Source organism: Kogia breviceps, chromosome 3, assembly GCF_026419965.1.
Source record: "Kogia breviceps isolate mKogBre1 chromosome 3, mKogBre1 haplotype 1, whole genome shotgun sequence".
NCBI lineage: Eukaryota > Metazoa > Chordata > Mammalia > Artiodactyla > Physeteridae > Kogia > Kogia breviceps.
In genome coordinates, this window is record NC_081312.1 from 102,047,039 (window position 1) to 102,060,335 (window position 13,297).

Consider the following 13,297-nt stretch of genomic DNA (forward strand, 5'->3'; position numbering starts at 1 on the left):
AGCCTCAGAAGTGGTAACAGGTGATGCGCAGAGGGGATGGCCAGGGCTGGGATTTCAGACGCTCAAGTTGGGAATCTCAGGGCTCTTTTCCAGTGCTCAGATTCTGTGGTACACCATGGGTGAGCTCCTGGCATGAAGGATCCTTGTAATTTAATGAATGCAACTTAGTCTTTCTGGTGTCCAGCTGGGAGCCAAGCACAGAACATGTACAAGTGCTTTTGAACTGAGTAAATAAATGAATGAGTGGCTCTATCTCGTCCCTCAGGCTGGCTCTTCCTTTCTCTTCCCCTGTAGTTGGTACGAATGGCATTGTCCCAGGCCACTCCCTTCTCAGACACAGAGCTCCTCCTGGCCTCTGCCACCTTCTGCCTGGTATTCTGGGTGGTCAGGGCCTGGCAGCTTCGGGTCCCTAAAGGCCTGAAGAGTCCACCAGGGCCCTGGAGCTGGCCCCTGATCGGGAATGTGCTGACCTTGGGCAAGAACCCACACTTGGCCCTGTCGCGGCTGAGCCAGCGCTATGGAGACGTGCTGCAGATCCGCATTGGCTGCACACCTGTGCTCGTGCTCAGCGGCCTGGACACCATCCGGCAGGCCCTGGTGCGGCAGGGCGATGACTTCAAGGGCCGGCCTGACCTCTACAGCTTCACCTTAGTCGCTGATGGCCAGAGTATGACCTTCAACCCAGACTCTGGACCAGTGTGGGCTGCCCAGCGGCGCCTGGCCCAGAATGCTCTCAACTCCTTCTCCGTTGCCTCAGACCCGGCTTCCTCAGCCTCCTGCTACCTGGAGATGCATGTGCACAAGGAGGCTGAGGCCCTCATCGGCAAGTTCCAGGAGCTGATGGCAGGACCTGGACGCTTTGACCCCTATGACCACGTGGTGGTGTCCGTGGCCAAGGTCATTGGTGCCATGTGCTTCGGGCAGCACTTCCCCCAGAGCAGTGAGGAGATGGTCAGCCTTGTGAGGAACACCCATGATTTTGTGGAGACTGCCTCCTCCGGGAGCCTCGTGGACTTCTTCCCCATCCTTAAATACCTGCCCAACCCTGCTCTGCAAAAGTACAAGAGCTTCAACCAGAGGTTCCTGCAGTTCCTGTGGAAAATGGTCCAGGAGCACTATGAGGACTTTGACAAGGTGAGCCCAGGGTATGGGTGGTGTGAGGGCACCCAGGAGTCTGTGTGTGGCCCCCTCTCACCCAGCTCCAAGGTACCCACACACCTGGTGTGCAGCCAAGGCCTAGGAAGGCTCTGGGACATCTCAGATCACCTGTGTGACCTGGAGCCAATCCCTCTCCCTCTCTGGCCTCAGTTTCCTCATGCCTATAACCTCCCTCTCAGGGCTGCTCAAAGCCCCAGAGAGATAAGGTCGTGAATGGGGCCCTGGCAGAGCCCTGTAATGTGGGGTGCTGTTATCATGAGAAGGCTTTTGTTCTGCAGGAAACTGAACCCTGACAGAGACTAATTCCAAGCTCGGGTGTCACTTTAACTTTCCAGTACTCATCCCAACCTCCTTCTCTGAAATTGAACCCCTGGGGTTATTGGGAGGAAGGGTCAATGGGGGCATGAAATGATACTTTAAGCCCTACCTTGGGCAGCTACCAGCTCCTGTCGTGAGCTCAACCCAGTGCCCAGAGGCCAGCAGGCAGTGCCAGATGGGATGGGGCAAGGTCCAGACTTCCACCCCAGAAGTGCTGGGGTTCTCCTAAGCTTGTGCCCCCTCAGAACAGAGTCCAGGACATCGTAGGTGCCCTCTTCAAGCACTACGAGGATAACTCCAGAGCTAGTGGGGGCCTCATGCCGCAGAAGAAGACTGTCAACCTTGTCAACGACATCTTTGCAGCTGGTAGGAGCCAGATCCCCGCCCCTCCATCCCTCAGTGCCTGCTGTTCACACACAGCCTTGCCCAGCCCCGGGGTCCATCAGATAACTCACCAACTACATGTCAGATGGTGCAGGACACAGAGACCAGGCCCAGGCTCAAGGTTTGAGCCCAGGCTGTACCACCAACTTCTAGTGAAAACTCAGCCAAGTCCCTCTTCTCCTCTGGGCCTCAGTTTCCCCAACTAAACAATAAAGGCTTCTCTGGGCTGTAAGTCTAGGCCCTTGTAATTCCAGCAACTAATCATGAAAGCAGTGACTCAAGTTTGTGCTGAGGTGACTCCACCTCTGCCCTTAGAAAATTCAGGGTGAGGGGCTTTGAGGGAAAAGGAGGCAGGGAAAGACAATGTTTGGTACATACATGGTGGGTGTTTGGTAAATGCTGCCTTCTTGTTCCTGTCTTCCTTTCTTCCTCACCTTGCCCCATGCTGCCCAGGGTTTGAGCCAATCACAACAGCCATCTACTGGAGCCTTCTGTACATTGTGACAAATCCTGAGATACAGAGGAAGATCCAGGAGGAGCTGGGTATGTAATGTCCCCTAACCCTCTGGTGGAGAGAAGCATTGGGGTCCCAGGTCATCTGTTCAATCTACATATAGCTGTTATGTACCTACTAAGTACAAGCTCTGGGCATACAATGGTGCCCAACCTTGCCTAGAGGATAGTAGAGGGTCAGTGGGTCTCAGACCTGTAAACAAACATAGTACCACATAGAGTGACACCTGGTATGATTGGGGATGCAGATGCCATGGTGCAGTCAGGACAATCCCTAAGCCTTGTCCATCCTCTGTGTTCTGCAGACACAGTGATTGGCCGGGCGCGGCGGCCCCGGCTCTCCGACAGATCCCAGCTGCCTTATTTGGAGGCCTTCATCCTGGAGACTTTCCGACACTCCTCCTTTGTCCCCTTCACCATCCCCCGCAGGTGAGGCCTGCCTATTTTGCCCTCCCACCTCTGAAATCATTGCCATGTTTCCTCCCCAGCTTCTCAGCCCTGGTCCTGGTCAGACCTCAGCATCTCCTTCCTGGCCATGACACCAGATTCCTCACAGACCTTGGCCTCTACTCTGCCCCCATCCAGTCCAAACATGGTTAAAGTACCCGGCTCTCAGGAGAAAAATCACACTTCTGACCTCAGCTCTCATTCACCTCTGCTCACATTCCCTCCCTACAGGTACTCTCAACCCCACCAGGCTGGCCTCACCATCCCTCACAAGCATGAACCAGCCAGCCTCCAATTTTGCTTATGCTGGACCTTCTGCTTGGAAGGTCTACAGTCTTCTCTGGCTACCAGAATCCTATCCTACCTTATCCTGACACAAACTTCCCCTCCCCTAGAAGCCTTTCTTGATTCATCCAGCTGGCATAACTTCATTCTTATGTTTTGTAGGACTTATAGCCATTGGTCCTTGATTAGGTCCTGGGATTTTAACAATGTCAAGAGAGTTAGTGAACACTTACTTCAGCCCATATTTTGGTCTAGTTATACCCAGAGGAAGAGGCCTGATGCCTCAGCCAAGCTGGGAACTCCCCAGGACTGGCCCAGACTGCCTGCTTCTTGGCTCCAGAGAATGGCCAAGGGGACAGCTGGGTACAAAGAAAAGTTTAGTAAACATTTGTTGAAGAACAGGATCTGAGAAAGGGGAAGAATAATTTCAACCCTTCCTTGCTCCTGACATTCCATCCTAGTGTACAGTATAGAGACCATGGTGGACAGGCTATTGGAGTGGAGTGGAGGAGCAAGAACCTCTGCAGGGGGGTATAAATTAGGAGTTTGGGATTAATATATACACAACTACTATATATAAAATAGATAAACAACAAAAACCTACTGTATAGCACAGGGAACTATATTCAATATCTTGTAGTAACCTATAATGGAAAAAACCTGAAAAAGAATATATAGGTATATATATGGCTGAATCACTTTGCTGTACATCTGAAACTAACACAACATTGTAAATTAACTATAGTCAACTTTTTTAATTGTTAAAAAGAAAAAAATCAACCTCCCAGAGACACACCCCAGTTTTCCAGCCCCTGAGCCTGACAGAGCCCTCTTCCCTCCTTAGCACAATAAGGGACACAACACTGAACGGCTTCTACATCCCCAAGGAACGCTGTGTCTTCATAAACCAGTGGCAGGTCAATCATGACCCGTGAGTACATATCCCCCACTGAAAAATGTGTGAAGTTCAGCAGTCAGGAAGGCTGTGTGTCCCCCTAGGAACTGGTTATACAATAAGGGAACGGTGTCTTGATGGCTCTGCAGCCTGCTCTAAGGGACAAAATTTAGGTCCATGTTTCTCAAACTTTAGTGCATTGATCAGGAAGTTGGTTTTAGATTTCGGTGCCCAGTCCCCCGAGATTCCTCTTCAGTAGGTAAGGTGGAGTATCTCAGGCGATTCTGACGTGAATGGCTTAGGGACCTCTTTGGAAAATCTCACTTTATAGGTAGGAGGATCATATAATTTACCATCCAAACTAGGGCACTTCTGTGTGTGAAAAAGGATGCTATAAATAATTACTCCAAAACAATAAGCATAAACCAGGATGGACGGTTGATTCCCCTTGTATATTGAGTAGGATAGAGACGGACATGTGTTCCTTCTTTTAATTTCTTTTAGTTAAAGTATTATTTCTTTAAAATAAAAAAAATTAATATTAAAAAGCACTATTTTCAAGGCTGGTGATTTTAGATAGAGCTATGTAAAGGGAATAAATATCAAAATACAGTTTGGCCCCTTTCCCCACTCTCCTTTCATTGCTCTAGATCTATTCTAACACAGAAGTCCCCCGCCCAGGCCTTTCCCGAAGGGCCTCCCCAGCCCAGAGATACCATTTCCTCTGTTCATCTCGCAGGAAGCTGTGGGGGGACCCATCTGAGTTCCGGCCGGAGAGATTTCTCACCGCCCATGACACCACCATCAGCAAGACCTTGAGTGAGAAAGTGATGCTCTTCGGCATGGGCAAGCGCCGGTGCATAGGGGAGGTCCTGGCCAAGTGGGAGATCTTCCTCTTCCTGGCCATCTTGCTGCAGCAGCTGGAGTTCAGCGTGCCACCAGGTGTGAAAGTGGACCTAACCCCTACCTACGGGCTGACCATGAAGCTTGCCCCCTGCGAGCATGTCCAGGCACGGCTGCGCTTCCCCATCAAGTGAAGAAGTTACCAGCATTCTGAGGCAGAGGGAAGGGTGGAGGTCACTGAGGAATCTTTGTTTCTTTTCTTTTCTTTTCTTTTCTTTTCTTTTCTTTTCTTTTCTTTTCTTTTCTTTTCTTTTCTTTTCTTTTTTAACTAACAGCTTTATAGAGATATAATTCATATATCATATAATTCACCTCCTTAAAGTATACGATCCAATGGCTTTTAGTATATCACAGAATTGTGCTATCACACCACAATCAATCTTAGAACCTTCTCATCACCCAGTAAAGAAAACCATACCCCTCAGCAGTCACTCCCCATCTCTCCCTAACCCACCTTCCCTACCCCACTAGCGCTAGAAAACTACTAATCTACTTTCTGTGTGTACAGATTTGCCTACTCTGGGCATTTCATATAAATGCAATTATACAATAAGTGGTCTTTTGTGACTGGCTTCTTCACTTAGCATGATGTTTTCAAAGTTCATCCATGTTTTAGTATGTGTCAGTAAGCCCTGGTTTCTCGAGTCCTTAGACTAGGCTCAGTTCACTGTTCTTACTTCTTTCCTGTATGATTCACGTCTTGGAACACTTGAAAGGAACAGAGAGGAAGGGACCCAGCCTTGTAGGCCAAACCCAGATGGGTGAAGGGGGAACCCTCATGTCCTATCGTCAAAAGGTAGAGAACATCTGACCTCTCACAATGTTCTGATTTGTTCATCCATAACTAGGGGAAGATAAGCCCCCCAGAAGTGCTTGGGTTACCTGCAAAAAGCCCAGGTCCCATCAAAAGGGGACTATCAAAAGAGTGAAAAGATAAGCCACAGAATGGGAGAAAATATTTGCAATTCACATATCTGTAAAGTATTAATATCCAAAATATATAAGGAACTCCTACAAATCAACAACAAAAACAAACAACCTAATTTTTTAAATGGGCAAAAAAGTGGTGATCATTTTGTAATGTATAGAAATATCGAATCACTACGTTTGGCTTCAGGAACTAACATAGTTTTGTAGGCCAGTTATACTTCAAACAAACAAACTCATAGAAAAAGAGATTAGATTTGTGGTTACCAGAGATGGGGGAGGGGAGGGGAATTTGAATGAAGGTGGTCAAAAGGCACAACTTTCCAGTTATAAGATAAATAAATAAGTACTAAGAATGTAAGGTACAATGTGATTAATATAACTAACACCGCTGTACATTATATATGTAAGTTGTTAAGAGAGTAAATCCTAAAAGTTCTCATCACAAGAAAACTTTTTTTCTATTTCTTTAATTTTTTTGTATCTATACAAGATGATAGATGCTCACTAAACTTACTGTGATAATCATTTCATGATGTTTGTAAGTCAAATCATTATGCTGTACACCTTAAACTTATATCATGCTGTATGTCAATCATATCTCAACAAAACTAAAAGGAAAAAAGACAAACAGAAATGGGCAAAAGACTTGGACAGACAGTTCTCTAAAGAAGATATGCAAATGGACAAGTACATGAAAAAACACTCAACATTATTAGTTATTAGGGACATGTTAATCAAAAACACAATGAGGTGCCATTTCACACCTACTAGAATGGCTACAATAAAAATTAAAAACTAGGGACTTCCCTGATGGCGCAGAGGTTAAGAATCTGCCTGCCAGTGCAGGAGACATGGGCTCGAGCCCTGGTCCAAGAAGATCCCACATGCCGCAGAGCAACTAAGCCCGAGCGCCACAACTACTGAAGCCCGCGCGCCTAGAGCCGGTTCTCTGCAGCAAGAGAAGCCACCGCAGTGAGAAGTCCGCGAACTGCAACGATAAATAAATAAAAATTTAAAACTAGAGAGCTATTTGGGAATTCCCTAGCTGTCCAGTGGTTAGGACTCTGCGCTTCCACTGCAGGGGGCCCATGTTCTATCCCTGGTTGGGGAACTAAGATCCCGCAAGCCGCATGGTGTGGCTAAAAACGAAAAACAAGCAAACAAAAAAACCCCGCTAGACTGTGATCATGTGATCACCTCAATAGATGCAGAAAAAGTATTTGACAAAATGCAACAGCCATTTATGATAAAAACTAAAACCTTCCCAACAGGGCTTCCCTGGTGGCACAGTGGTTGAGAATCTGCCTGCCAATGCAGGGGACATGGGGTCTGGGAAGATCCCACATGCTGCGGAGCAACTGGGCCCGTGAGCCACAATTACTGAGCCTGCGCGTCTGGAGCCTGTGCTCCACAACAAGAGAGGCCGCGATAGTGAGAGGCCCGCGCACCGCGATGAAGAGTGGCCCCCACTTGCCACAACTAGAGAAAGTCCTCGCACAGAAACGAAGACCCAACACAGCCATAAATTAATTAATTTATTTATTTTTTTAAAAAAACCTCCCAACAAAATGGATGTAGAGGGGATGTACCTCAACATAATAAAGGCCATATATGATAAGCTCACAGTTAAAATCATACTCAGTGGTGAAAGCTAAAAACGTTCTTCTAAGATCAGGAACAAGACAAGGATGCCCACTCTCACCACTTTTATTCAACATAGTATTGGAAGTCCTAGCTACAGCGTTTAGGCAAGAAAAAGAAATAAAAAAGCATCCAAATTGGAAAGGAAGAAGTAAAACTGTCCTATTTGCAGATGACATGATATATATAGAAAACACTAAAGACTCCACTAAAAAATCTGTTAGAAATTATAAACAAAGTCAGTAAAATTTCAGGATACAAAATCAATATATAAATATCTGTTGCATTTCTATACACTGATAACAAACTATTGGAAAGAGAAATTAAGAAAACAATCTCATTGCTTCAAAAAGAATAAAATATCTACAAATAAATTTAGCTAAGGAGGTAAAAGGCCCGTACACTGAAAACTATAAGACACTGGTGAAAGAAATTGAAGAAGACACAAATAAATGGAAAGATATTCTGTGCTTATGGATTTGAAGAATTAATATTCTAAAATGTCCATACTGTCCAAAGCAATCTGCAGATTCAAGACAATCCTTATCAAAATTCCAATGGCATTTTTCACAGCTATAGAACAAACAATCCTAAAATTTGCATGGAAGCATAAAAAAGATCACAAATAACCAAAGCAATCTTGAGAAGGAAGAATACAGCTGGAGGCATCATGATCCCTGATTTCAAACTGTATTACAAAGCTATAGTAATCAAAAGAGTATGGTGTTGGCATAAAAACAGACACATGGGGCTTCCCTGGTGGTGCAGTGGTTGAGAATCCGCCTGCCAATGCAGGGGACACGGGTTTGTGCCCCGGTCCGGGAAGATCCCACATGCCGCAGAGCGGCTGGGCCCGTGAGCCATGGCCGCTGAGCCTGTGCGTCCAGAGCCTGTGCTCCTCAACAGGAGAGGCCACAACAGTGAGAGGCCCACGTACCACAAAAAAAAAAAAAAAAAACCAGACACATGGATCAATGGAACAGAATAGAGAGCCCAGAAATAAATCCATGCATATATGGTCAATCAATTTATTACAAAGGAGCTAAAAATATCCAATGGGGAAAGGATAACCTCTTCAACAACTGGTGTTGGGAACACTGGACAGCCACATGCAAACAAATGAAACTGGATCACTATCTCACACAATACACAAAAATTAATTCAAAATGGATCAAAGATTTGTCCATAAGGCCTGAAACCATAAAACTCCTAAAAGGAAACACAAGTGGTAAGCTTCTTGACATCGGTCTTGGTGATGATTTTTGGGGTTTGATACCAAAGGCAAAAGCAGCAAAAGCAAAGATAAACAAACAGGACTACATCAGACTAAAAACCTCCTGCATAGTAAAGGAAACCATCAACAAAATAAAAAGGCAACTGACAGAATAGGAGGAAATATTTGCAAATCATATATCTGATATTTTGGTTAATATCCAAAATATATAAAAACTCACACAATGCAATAGCAAAACCCCCAAACAGTCCAATTTAAAAATGGGCAGAGGAACTGAATAGACATTTTTCCAAAGAAGACATACAGATAGCCAACAGATAAATGAAAGGTGCTCAATATCACCAATCATCAGGGAAATACAAATCAAAACCACAATGAGATATCACCTCACATCTGTCAGAATGGCTATTATCCATCCATCCAACGGTCCATCAATGGATGAATGAATAAAGAAAATATGGGGTATATATATATATAATGATTATATATATTTATAATTCAGCCATAAAAAAGGAAGTCTTGCAATTCGCAACAACATGAATGAATCTTGAGGGCATTCTACTAAGTGAAATAAGTCAGGCAGAGAAAGCCAAATACCATATCAGCTCACTTTTATGTGAAATCCAAAAACAAACAAACAAAAACCCCCAACACTCCCAAACAAACAAAAAGACCAAGCTCATGGGTATAGAGAACAAATTGGTGGTTGCCAGAGGTTTGGGTGAGGGCAGGGGGTGCAAAATGGGTGAAGGGTGTTAAAAAGTACAAACTTCCAGCTATAAAATAAATAAGTAATGGGAATGTAATATACAGCATGGTGACTAGTGTTAACAATATTATACTGAATATTTGAAACTTGTTAAGAGAGTAAATCTTAAAAGTTCTCATCACAAGAAAAAACTTGTAACTATGCGTGGTGGCTGATGTTATCTAGATTTATTGTGGTGATCATTTTGCCATATATACAAGTCTTGAATTATTATGTTTTACACCTGACACTAATATAATGTTATATGTCAATTATATCTCAATTTTTAAAAATGGACATTAATGTTTTGGTGAGGACATGGAAAAATTGTGACCCTTGTGCATTACAAGTGGGAATATAAAATGGTACAGTCCCTGTGGAAAACGCTTTGGTAGTTCCTCAAAAAGTTAAGCATATAATTACGTATAACCCAACAAGTTCACTCCTAGGTATCTACCCAAAAGAACTGAAAACAGGTGTTCAAACAAAAACTGGCACAGGAATGTTCATAGCAGCATTATTCTCAAAAATTAAAAGGTGGAAACAACCAGTGTCCAACAACAGATATATGGATAAATAAAATGTAGCCTAGACATACAATGGAATATTATTCAGCCATAAAAAGGAATGGCAGGGCTTCCCTGGTGGCACAGTGGTTGGGAGTCCGCCTGCCGATGCAGGGGACACAGGTTCGTGCCCCGGTCCGAGAAGATCCCACATGCCGCGGAGCGGCTGGGCCCGTGAGCCATGGCCGCTGACCCTGCGTGTCCAGAGCCTGTGCTCTGCAACAGGAGAGGCCACAACAGTGAGAGGCCCGCGTACCGCAAAAAAAAAAAAAAAAAAAAAAAAAAAAAGGAATGGCATTCTGATGCATTCTACAACACGGGTAAACTTTGAAAACATTATACCAAGTGAAATAAGCCAGGTACAAAAGGACAAATATTGTATGATTCCACTTACATGAGGTATCTAGATTAGGCAAATTTACAGAGAAAGAAAGTATTATAGAGGTTACCAGGGCTGGGGCAGGTGGGGTGGGGAGGGAAGAATAGAGAGTTATTGTTTAATGAGCTCAGAATTTCTGTTTGGAACAATGAAAAAGTTCTAGAAATGAATAGTAGTGATAGTAGCACAGCATTGTGAATATACTTAATGCCACTGAATTACACACTTTAAAATGGTAAATTTTATGTATATTTTACCACAATTTTTTTTTTAATCTTTTGGCCACACCGCACAGTATATGGGATCTTAGTTCCCTGACCAGGAATCGAACCTGTGCCCCCTGCATTGGCAGCATGGAGTCTTAACCACTGGACTGCCAGGGAAGCCCTTTACCACAATTTTTTTTTAATTTGTTTTTATTTTTATTGGGCTATAGGGGATGGGTTGGGAAATATCTCTGTAAGTTATGCCCTACTAGGGAAATGTCCATTCTAATTTTCCTGGGATAGCTTTCAGAGCTTTTTCTTTTTCTTGGAGCTGCTGCTCTTGCTGGCAGCAGCCTCTTCAGGTCCACTGCTGAGAGGCTCCTCCTTGGAAGAGAATTTCCTCTTTTTCTTGGGAACCCTCTTGTTTCCTGACTCTTCAGGGTCACTACCTGGTTCCTCTTTGGGGAAAGATTTCTTCCTCTTGGTAAGACTTCCACTGCCAGCTATCTCTTCAAGATCACTACTAACCAGCTCCTCCTTGGAAAAAGATTTCTTTTTGGGGGGGTTGGAGGAGACAGATGGGTCTTCCATTCCATTCTCCTGAGAAGCCTCCTGGGGCTTTTGCTTTTTCTTCTTTTTGGGTCTTTCACTTGTCTCCTCACATTCCTCCGGGGTACTACTGCTATTTTCTGAAAACGCCAGGGCAATCGCAGCCAGCCTTCTCTTTTCTTTCTTCAAGCGTTTCTTCTGTTTCTCCAGCTTCCTAGTAATCTCAGCAGCCGCTTCCTCTGAACCATTGCCTCCTTCATGACATCCAGATTCTTTCGTGAAATCTCTCCAGTCTCATAGAAGGACAGCCGCTCCTCAACTTGTTCTCGAAGCTTCTCCCCCAATACACTGGTAGGTACCTCAGAGAGGCAATCAATTCGTGAGGCAATACTGCATTTGTTTGCCAGGTATCGGGAGATGCGGCCTTTGTTCTTGGCAGCTGCTAGGCCAATGAAGGTAGAGTGGAAAATGAGTCCACATTTTGGGGTGTTACCCCTTGTCTTCAGGGCTCTGGAAAGTTGGTCCCTGTGTTGGGCCCAGGGAATCACTCAGCCACCAGGACTGGCCATCCCTTACCACAATTTTTAAAGGCAAGTAACACAATAAAACATTGTGTGCAATAAAAAGAAACAAACATCAAAACCACAAAAAGACATGGAGGAACTTTAAATGTGAAAAGAAGTGAAAAAAAAAAGTGAAAAGTGAAAGAAGCCAATCTGAAAAGGCTACCTATTTTATGAGCCCAACTATATGACATCCTGGAAAAGGCAAAACTATGGAGACCATCAGTGGTTGCCAGGATTTCAGGGGTGAGGGGGTGGGTGGGAGGAGGGGGAGATGAACAGGTGGAGCACAGAGGGTTTTTAGGGCAGTGAAACGATTCTGTATGATACTGTAATGGTGGGTACACAGCATTATACATTTGTCAAAACCCAAAGAATGTACAACACGAAGAGTGAACCCTAATGTAAACTATGGACTCTAGTTAATAAAAGTGTATCAATACTGGTTCATCAATTGTAAAATAATTACCTACTAATGCAAGATGTTAATAACAGGGGAAACTGGGAGCAGGGAGAGCAGGTACATGGGCACTCTCGGTACATTCTGCTCATTTTTCTATAACCTACAACTGCTCCAAAACTAAAGTCTATCAATTAAAAACACAAAAGGCAAGTAATCCAATAAAATATTGGCAAAACATTAGGGGAAAAAGGCCCAGGCCTTACCCTGTCTTTGCATAGCCCTGGGGGTGGAGCACTCACTGTGCTCACTTCCATAGTGCCAGAACCCCCTTTTCTGCTCCGAAGTCCCTAATTTCACCTCCAGTGTTTCCACCTGCAAAATGGAGGCAAAGAGTTGAATTAGTTTATCTCATAAGGCCCTCGATTCTAAGTGCATACTAAGTTTGCTTTGGTCTTTGCAAAATGAAAGACCTGTTCACTATGTTTTATATGCATGAGCAAGGCCCTTCACCACTGAAAAAAATGGATACAGAAAAACAGAGCTTGAGGACGCTGAGATTTGGGCTTTGTCCCTTCCCACACACACCTGAACTGACCACTGCTTCCTTATTGTCCTTCCAGCCCAAGGCTTTTTCCAAGCACATACCTTTATGCCTGGAGGGATCAACTGGGTACAGTGTGACTCCAGAGTACCCACCTTGGGGATGAAGGAAGGAAAATGATGGAGGAATTCTCAGGGAGGGTCCTAGAAGGAGATAGATGAGAATGACACAGAAAGAATGGCTGTGCCTGCACATCTATCCTGATGCCCTGCTTTCTGGAATAGCCTCATCCAGCCACATGAGCAGTAGAGCGGATCTCTGCAAAGTGAATCCTATTTTCCTATTGCCTTTTATTACTGCATTAGAGATGTGTTCTGTAGGGAAAATAGCCACTAATAGTTCAAAATGAAAATTTAGTAAGAAGATGGTTCAAATAGTGAACAACCCCTAGCTGTTGTGGTCCTAGGAATGAGTTTACAGAGTTTTGACCCTGCCAGCGCTCCTTTCCAAGTAGCCCATATACATGGCTGCTGGACCTCACTTCCTACCACTTCTGAGCAGTAACCACAGGACTAATAGGGCTAAGCTGTAATGCCACCCGACCAACAGGAGCTGCTACCTAATATATGCCATC

General features: G+C 44.6%; 1 protein-coding gene and 1 pseudogene across 1 annotated transcript; one reads left to right on the plus strand and one right to left on the minus strand.

Annotated features, from left to right (window-relative positions):
* The first annotated feature begins 303 nt into the window (after positions 1-303).
* Positions 304-5,037, plus strand: CYP1A2 (cytochrome P450 family 1 subfamily A member 2). Its single transcript, XM_059056133.1, has 6 exons — positions 304-1,134; positions 1,722-1,842; positions 2,314-2,403; positions 2,679-2,802; positions 3,950-4,036; positions 4,740-5,037. Exons 1-6 carry the CDS (start codon positions 304-306, stop codon positions 5,035-5,037), a joined length of 1,551 nt encoding a protein of 516 aa, XP_058912116.1.
* A 5,768-nt stretch (positions 5,038-10,805) lies between these two features.
* Positions 10,806-12,765, minus strand: LOC131752874 (nucleolar protein 56-like; annotated as a pseudogene).
* Positions 12,766-13,297: the final 532 nt, after the last annotated feature.

What these genes read in the sequence shown, in the direction of transcription:
- CYP1A2 (XM_059056133.1), top strand. Translation starts at nt 304, where the DNA reads ATGGCATTGTCCCAGGCCACTCCCTTCTCAGACACAGAGCTCCTCCTG. An exon ending in ACTATGAGGACTTTGACAAG is followed by an intron (nt 1,135 to 1,721) that starts GTGAGCCCAGGG and finishes GTGCCCCCTCAG; the next exon opens with AACAGAGTCCAGGACATCGT. An exon ending in CCCTTCACCATCCCCCGCAG is followed by an intron (nt 2,803 to 3,949) that starts GTGAGGCCTGCC and finishes TTCCCTCCTTAG; the next exon opens with CACAATAAGGGACACAACAC.